This window comes from Erpetoichthys calabaricus, chromosome 9 (assembly GCF_900747795.2).
Source record: "Erpetoichthys calabaricus chromosome 9, fErpCal1.3, whole genome shotgun sequence".
NCBI lineage: Eukaryota > Metazoa > Chordata > Cladistia > Polypteriformes > Polypteridae > Erpetoichthys > Erpetoichthys calabaricus.
Genome location: NC_041402.2, coordinates 88,907,390 through 88,916,652, shown reverse-complemented (window position 1 = coordinate 88,916,652; position 9,263 = coordinate 88,907,390). Strand labels below are relative to the sequence as shown.

Genomic DNA, 9,263 nt, shown 5'->3' with positions numbered 1-9,263 from the left:
ACTATTAAATATAATGAATATGAGCACTTCGGAATACCAAACGATATAGAAATTAGAGCTGCATAAATGATAAAACTCGTCATGACTGGCGCCATTCATTTACCACGAAACGTGCACAAAATGTTTTTTGATCATGTTTTTGACCTTTCCATTATACGCAATAACTTGGTACCGTTGGTAATAAAAGTCTTTAAAAAAGGAGTCGCAAATAAAAGTTAAAACACAAGTACCTCACGACCCTGCACATGAATAACGGTTTTGTAGTTTCAAAGAATGAATTAATACATTTCATGCTAGAAATGGTAACGAAAAATGAAGTTGGTTTGCACCCGTTGACGCTGAAATGGTGAAAATGTTTTTTTTTTCATTTGTACCCGTTTCTGCTTTTTGTTTTTTTATGCACCCTAACCTAGGTCCCCCCTGTTAGTATAAAATATATATGCCTGTATATTTTATATCGCTGCAACAATGTGCCTAGTTTTGAGATATGGAAAATAAGTCATAAACCAATATTAACGTGTTTCTTTCTGTTCTCCCGCTCAAGACTTTGAGTAGACTGCGCCTCCCTCGTAAACCTGCTAGAAGACTGCTGAGCTAAATGGTCAGGCTGCTTGCAGATATGAACTTCACCACGTACAGCCCTCGGAGTCGATACGTGGATAACTCGGCGGACGCGCTCTACGGTGAAAACGGGACCATCAACGTCTCCTACAGCAACATGTCCATGACGGGATGCAACAGAATCATGATCCCCAACGAGCTATTTCTGAGCCTTGGGCTGGTGAGCCTTATGGAAAATATTTTGGTGATTCTGGCCATCATAAAAAACCGAAACCTGCACTCCCCGATGTACTACTTCATTTGCTGTCTCGCAGTCTCAGACATGCTAGTCAGCGTCAGCAACGTGGTGGAGACCCTGTTCATGCTTCTGATTGATCAGGGGGTGCTGGTGGTCACCTACGATATCCTACGTCTCATGGACAATGTGCTCGACATGATGATTTGCAGCTCTGTGGTGTCCTCCCTTTCCTTTCTGGTCGCGATCGCTGCAGACCGCTATGTCACTATCTTTTACGCCTTGAGGTACCATAACATTATGACCACACAGCGAGCAGTCGTCATCATTACTGCAATCTGGGCTGCGAGCACCATCTCCAGCACTCTGTTCATAGTATATTATATGAACATCGCCGTCATCATCTGCCTCATTGCTTTCTTCTTCGCCATGCTCATCTTCATGGCTGGGCTCTACCTACAAATGTTCACCCTGGCTCACATCCATTCCAAGCGAATCAACGCCTTCCAGAAGCTCCGGCACCAACAGCAGGCCACGAACATGAAAGGTGCCGTCACCCTCACCATCCTGCTCGGGGTTTTCTTGGTCTGCTGGGGGCCCTTCTTCCTGCACTTGACACTCATCATCACTTGCCCCAGCAACCCGCTCTGCGTGTGCTACTTCAGTCATTTTAACCTGTTTCTCATTCTCATCATCTGCAACTCCCTCATAGATCCTGTCATCTACGCCTTCAGGAGTCAAGAACTGCGGAAGACACTGAAGGAGCTGCTATTCTGTTCCTGGCAACTGCACTGCTTTGAATGTTTAAGTTGTTCAAAGTTCTGAAATTGATTTTAAAATGTAACGTAAGACAGCTTAAGCGATGTTTGTAAAGTGAACTTTGCATAATGCCTGCCTGTGTACAGCAAAGAACGCAACGCCGTGTTGTAAACTGCTTTTAAGATGTGAAAAAGTTCCGTGTTCTGTACATAGCATCGGGGTTGAAACAACTCTAACTTCAGTGTGAAATCCACGTCAGAAGCGCGAACATTCAAACGCAACAATGTGAAACAATACAGAATGGATTCACACTGAGTTTCCGTGCTCAAAACTAAAAGTAAGCTCGAGCCACTTCAGAACCAAACGCAGTTAAAGGCTGATGTTATTTGCTGTCCCCGATCTCTTATAATAATTTTAATGTTTTACATCATAACACAGTTATCTGTTTACTTCTGTCAAAATGAAGCACATGTCATTTCCACCACAAAGACCCTTCTACTAACTTGATCATTATAAATTAAAAAAAGCACGCTCTCTTGCACATCTGTATTACAGTAACACCCGTAAAAAGGAAAACGTTTAAGTAATATAATTTACAAATTACAAAATATTATTTTTAACAGTCATTGTATTTATATACCGCTTTATACTTTGTAGGTACGGACTTTCCACGTACACGTATGTTTTATATTTACAGATACTCGATACGTTATAGTGTCCCGACAGGGAAGCAAGGTCAGACAGAATGACAAGCAGGCACGCACCAAAGACCTCAGTTTCGTCTTGACAGGACTGCTTATTGAACAGAACGCTCCTGATCAACTCCCTCGGTCAACAAACCGCACGATACCTTTCGTTAATGACTCGTGCCAATCAAATACTTAAACCTTCCCAGCCGGCATGGTATAGGCTGCCCGGTGGAGCAAAATCAATACTGAATAAGCATACTGGAGAGGTGAGATCTCTGTTTAAATAATCAAAAGATTACAAACTTGTTTTGCTTTATGCTCACTTGTGCTTCCCCTCATTTCAACATCATGTATGTATAGTTAAATAAAAAAATTACTCGAGGTTTCACTGTGGAACCTGTTAAAACATATCGTTTTGTACTATTAATTATGACAAGTTACACAAATATTTATATGATAGTAACATGAAAAAGTGTATAAGAACTCTATGTAATATTGATCATTCGACTGACACGTTACAAGTAGCCAAAATGAGACATTTGCCTAATTATATCGTCGTTTTTCAACCTTTTGCAAGTGATCACAATTATTAACATTTTCTATTCCTTATATGATCGTTAACCTAAACAAAATCCAAAGATACATATACTGTACATCGATTTGTCCATTTTTAATACTCAGGTTTAAAGTCAGGAGAAGCTGAAGCTCTGGCAGTAATCTTCTCTGGACATCGCGGAACACACTCCTACTCGGGCAGACCAGCTTTGAGTTACCAAATGAATCGTTCTCTGCGAGATTTTGGAGGAAAGTGAAACCCGAACAAAAAATAACGCCACTCTTCTAAGTTTACATTGGAGGGTTGCGGGCCTCTAGCGCAATAGAGTGCACTAACTACTGCGCCACAGTGCTCACTTTTGTTTACCCCTATATGCATATACTATTTTAATTTAAGTGTATCATAAGGACAGGTCATCCCGTACATCGAAAGTTGCACCCGCCGTAACTGAAATCAAATTCAGAAATAAAATAGGATGAATAGGCCTATTATGTATGTTGATAATTTAAAATTGCACCTGTCAAGCACCAAATACACTGAAATGGAGAATTGTTTTCCACAATTTCTGCATAAACTGTTACTATAAGGTTAACTGTGCATGTACATAGGGCAAATTAAAATCAGGAATCTGTCTTATCCTGAGAATATTTTTCGAGGATCTTCATGTAGCTTGAACGTTTCTGTATACTGTAAATATTACTTTGAAGAGGTAGAGTGATTTTTTTATACGACCTTTTTCTTTTCACTTTGCTTAACGGTCACCGACGTAACGCACAACGATAAAACGAGCACATAATGAAACAGTGCACGATCCGGCAGATTGAAACGAATTCGCCATAAACTGCCACATCATTCTAGTTTGTCTTGTAGATGTTTCCGTTTATTAGTAAATTTGCAAGACAGGCCAACAATGGCAGAATAATTTTCTGTTTCCGTTTGACTCTTTACTGCTGCTGAATAACTTGTCCGAATTCGTTTCGTCTTCAACAGGTCTGTCAACACAACTCGTTGCGCACTGGTTTGGTGGTAGACTGGGGTTCTACAGTGGGGCAAAAGCGAACTTTAAAGTCCCTAAGACTGAGGAGTAAAGTCTGTATTCTTTACAAACAGTTGAAGCAAATTTAATATTACATTTATTTGTTTAACATATCAGAGGAGTGATAAAACCAAGCAAACATTGATACTATTTACCGTGCCAGTTCAATTCCATCAAGTGTCACACAAGGAGACCGAGCCTATCCCGGAAGTATCGGGCGTGCCGCCAGGCAGCGAGAGCCGGGATTGGGCAGGGACTAATGTGGATGGGGTCATAGGTCAAACCCTTTCATATAAGTAGTGACTGACATTAGACAACCCGAAATCAGTGACTTCAGCGTCACTCGTCAATTTAACGAGTACTTAAAATACAACTAATGTAAATGAAATATAATTTACAAAAAATGTACAGCAAAATCCCACGTAATATATTAAAACGTATGACATAATTGCCGCAAATGTCCACTTGACATTTGTTATTTTATAAGTGACGATTTTGTTTGAGACAAGATATTATGTTCATACAAAACTTAATTTCATCTGTTAGGTACAGTATCGCTTTCCAATGGTTTAAGGTTAATTGCTTACCAACCTATGCCCCTTTATGAAAGAAATGGAAGGACAGGATTAATGAGAGGAAAATAACTGTCATCATGCTGCACATTTTACATTTGTACAGTAAGTGCTTTGTTAATTCTCCACTTGATTTTTAATTTCTTTTCTGGAAATTAATGTTAACCTATGTGTCTTGAAAAAAAAAGAACAATATCAAAAGTGCTGATTACTGATCACATGTACTGTATTTTCAATTGGAGTTGTATAAATTAAAATGTATTATGTCACTGATTCACTGTAAAAGCACTGAATAATTGGTGCATACAATTTGGTTTGTTGCAAAGGGTAAGCTACTGCACATTTCATAGTAAAACGTCTCACTTGATATGTGGTGCACTTAGTATCTTTCTCCCCATAACTATTCATGTGCTTTGTGCCTTACTGTGGTTCTGATTTTTTTATATAGTAGATGGCCTCTTTGTTGTTCCTTTGTTCATCTCCATAGAAAGCACTTTAGTTATCCATGTAATAAAATCAGATCATGACATGAGCTTGTGGGTTCCTAAAACTGTTTTTCTTTTAATTTCATATTAGTTTAAATATTTTGCTTTCTTCTTGCTAAAGTAAGTTATTAGTAAACATTTTAGATAAAATGACAGTTTTTGGACTGTATGAATTAGGTCTATCAGAAAAAAGAAGAAATTATGTAATTGGAAGAAAAATAAGGTTTAAGAAACAATCTCTCAGTCACACAATATACAATGACCTGTCAGAACAGACACCATAAATAAAGTATCACATTTTTGCACTGAACCTACATTCAGTAGAGGCTTGGATGACTATCTTAAAGATAAGAGAAGTTGCTGTAACCATTAGCAATCCTTGGACTCTTAACCAGCACGTCAATAATCAAGCAGTGTACGAGTCGCCATGTCATTTAATATTTTGAAAATCAAACTTTATCAGTTTTACAAACTTTATAATTTCTAAGGCAATAGTCATGCTATATGCCAAAGCTATAAGGGTAGACTTGTGCATTTGACCCCTGTAATTAATGATATTGTTGAAAAAGATGTATATATTTCAGATTAATCAGTGAGTGCAAGGGGGTAAATAGGTAAATGTGCCCACTAGTGCAATGAATAGTTATGTTCATGCATGTCTAATGGTTCTGAGACAAATTAAGTCTATTTATTGGACTGAGGAGATTAAAAAAATGGGTGGACGTTTATATATTGGAGCATGAAGATACACCCAGCATTACAGAATCAAATGCATTATGCTAAACTGCTGAGTCAACATATATTTTAATCAAAAGGGGTTATGAAAGAGTTACTTTTTTATATATATCTACTATGAACTGTATTACTAAATGTTAAGGTGGATGTCTACTGTGTCAAAATGTAATATGTTAAAATCAAGATGATGCTAGAAGTGTGCAGCCTATGGAAATGATCATTACTGTAAATGGATTTGTCACAGAGACATAAAAAGGTTTAGAACTTCACTGCAAATGTAACTTTTCTCTGGCATATTTTTACTATAGCTACCATGTAGTGTCTCCTTCATATGCACAAACATTGCCATCTATGTTTTCATTTTCTAAAGTGGATTCATCTCATTTTAGCATTATCATGCAAAATGCGAGGCAGAAACAAACTCAGCTCTGCGCCAACCAACACTAACTACAGATTCACCAAATCACTAAACCCATATATTGTTTGGGATGTGGGAGAAAATACCCACAAAGACATGGGGAGAACATAGTATCCCATGTTGCAAGGGCTGGATATGACCCCAGTGGAACCATGATGGACTGACTACTGCACTGCTATTCACAATGGACACTTTTTGGATTAGTGATGTTTTGCTGAAGGTCATAATCAATATAAGATCTAATTAGTTACAAAAATATATTAGTCAGCACTATTCCTGAAATTATGGAAATTTCTTTCAAACATTTACAACAATGGGGATGCTACAATTTGATAAGTATACTTTCTGTTTTGTCTGCCTATCCAAGCTAATCTTGAATATTCTGGTTTCTTGGTTTCCAAACAAAAAAATACCAATGCTTATAAGAAGTCCCACACACAATGCAGAAACTCCACAATAAAGACAAAGGAGTTTTCTGTACAATGACATTCATGCTGACAGTGAAGGGAAAAAAGCCTTTCATGCCATGTATGGTTATTGCCCAAATGAATACTAAAAAAGGGAAGGAAACCATCAAAAATCTTGGTCAAAATAAAACATGCTTAAAATAATTAAAGGGATTTATTAAACAAAATAGAAATTTCAAGAATAAAGACAAACCAAGAACTAAAAAATATAAAAATTCCAGATTCAATAATTAAAATGCAAACAAACTCAAAATAAAAAGTTTATAATTAAGAAAACAAAAAACAATTAACTTGAGATTACCAATTCCAAAAATCAAAAAATATGCCCACAATAATAAAGCCAAAGTTTTAAAAATCCAAATCTGGTCATGGTCAGAACAACGAGAAGAAAATGCTCAAGGCACCAAAGTCCAATTGTTATAACTCAAACCTAACCAAATCCAAAAAAGCCTGAATACATCCAGAAAGGCCTGAGGTCTATAGACTGCAGGGGAACAGTTAAATTCCTGCCCCAAAATAACAAAGCCTCGAAGGATGTATCTTAATTTAATATATTATCCCCGTGTCTGCGTGGGTTTCCTCCGGGCACTCCAGTTTCCTCCCACAGTCCAAAAACATGCAGGTTAGGTGGATTGGTGATTCTGAATTGGCCCTAGTGTGTGCTTGGTGTGTGGGTGTGTTTGTGTGTGTCCTGTGGTGGGGTTGGCACCCTGCCTGGGATTGGTTCCTGCCTTGTGCCCTGTGTTGGCTGGGATTGGCTCCAGCAGACACCCGTGACCCTGTGTTCAGATTTAGCGGGTTGGAAAATGGATGGATGGATGTAATTTTCAAAAGATCCAGAATACAAAAATTACAGAATTCAAAACTACCGTAAATCTCAAAAGAGCACAAATGTAGAATGTGGTATTAAAGGTTAAAGGTACTACAATAAATCTTCACAAAAAGGTTTTTAGGGTGTTTAATCCTTGAAACAAAAGCAAAAGGTCATAAAGCCAGGAAATACAAAAAGTAACAAAATAACACAAACCTAAACAAGAGAGAACAGGAAGTGAGACAAACAGCAAAGTCATGGAAAACTAATACATCAGTAATTTGAATAGACATGCTGAGCCCTGAAATAGGATTTAAGCAACCCAACCTCCATTGGCTGAACATACAAATCAAAACAAACACAAACATAATTAAAAATTCCAAAATGATTCAAAAGCCAACTAATACAAAATGCAAAAAAAAAAAAAATAAAATAAGTTATCAAAATCATTTATGTAGAAAAATATTACAAAATAACCAACCAAAAATAACAAAATAAACTAAAATAAAACAGACTGAGACCAATGGTGAAGTTCTAGTCCGACCATGAACCAATACAGAAATCCAAATATAATGTCATATTAAAACACCATAAAATTCAATTTGCTTGAAAGTATTTTTAGCACTAACTATCACATGACAAAAGGTTATGTTATCAAGAAACTTGGATGAAGTGGATATTGTGCTTCTGTCTTGAATAGTCCCATGATTTTGACATAATTTGTTATTGCTTCCAGTGTTGTTGGAATGTAGCTAACAACAAAATGGTGGCATGAAAACATAAACATAAAGATAAAATATTTTCATCATCAAAAACAACATTTATTTATATAGCACATTTTCATGCAATGTAGTTCAAGGTGCTTTACAAAAAGTCAAAGAGAAAGTAACAAGAAATGAAATACAAATAAATCAAATATAAGGCTATAATATTAAAGAAAAATAACTGAATCTAAACAATCTTAAAAAGAGATTAATATCAATTAGAAAAGCATCCTTATATACTCATATGTATGAGTTCAGTGATAAGGTCAGATGGCTGGGAGCACAGTAAAAACAAACAAACAAAAATTGCAGGGGTTCCAACGCCAAAAGACTGCCTAGCCCTCACTGGGCATTCTACCTAACATAAATGTTCTTAATTCATTCCTCACTGTTTTCAGGCTTCATGAGATACGATTTGCTGAAGTTCATCCCGTGGACAGGTGGCTGCATGGTGCCTTAATCAGGTGGTTGGGGTGGTGGTGGTGCAGATCGCCACCACTGAAGAACTATAAAAGACAGCAGAGAAAAGAAGAGATTAAGAAAGATTGCAGACCCTAAAGAATATGATAATTCTATGGGCATAAAATTATCATATTCTTTCAGCTAAAATGTAGCTATGAAAAAGCCAAATTAAAATAATGGGTGTTTAGCAGTTTTGTAAAGTGTTCCACAGTATAAGCTTAGTGAATTTCTATTGTTAAAGTATTCCAGGTTTTAGGTTCATAACAGCAAAGGTCACCTTTATATAATTATAAGCAGACCTCCATTTGAAGATCTAAGGTTACAACGTGGGGCCAAACTATTCCGAATACCATAGCTGCTTTAGCGTTACTCTCACTGCACCTTCTTCTTCTTCTTTCAGCTGCTCCCATTAGGGGTTGCCACAGCGGATCATCTTTTTCCATATCACTCTCACTGCACCACTCTGAGTATTTATATCACTGTATCTGATTGTGGATTCACAGCTCTACAGCAGCTAATCGGAAAGAGAATTATCGGTATACAGCATCTAGCATATGCAGCCCTCAGCCATGCTGCCTATTTGAACTGCTCTCATACGGCAAACACTTCAGAGCCTTTCCTGTACTGACCTTGTGGTTCAGAAACAGTTTCATCCCAAGAACTATAAATGCAATCAATCAGTCCATCAAGTGCTCCTTGTAGAACTGTTTGTA

The 9,263-nt window shown here is 37.2% G+C and overlaps 1 protein-coding gene across 1 annotated transcript; it reads left to right on the top strand.

Annotated features, from left to right (window-relative positions):
- Nucleotides 1-550: 550 nt before the first annotated feature.
- mc1r (melanocortin 1 receptor) lies at nucleotides 551-2,458 on the top strand. Its single transcript, XM_028808922.2, has one exon. It carries the CDS (start codon nucleotides 599-601, stop codon nucleotides 1,619-1,621), a length of 1,023 nt encoding a protein of 340 aa, XP_028664755.2. The 5' UTR covers nucleotides 551-598; the 3' UTR covers nucleotides 1,622-2,458.
- Nucleotides 2,459-9,263: the final 6,805 nt, after the last annotated feature.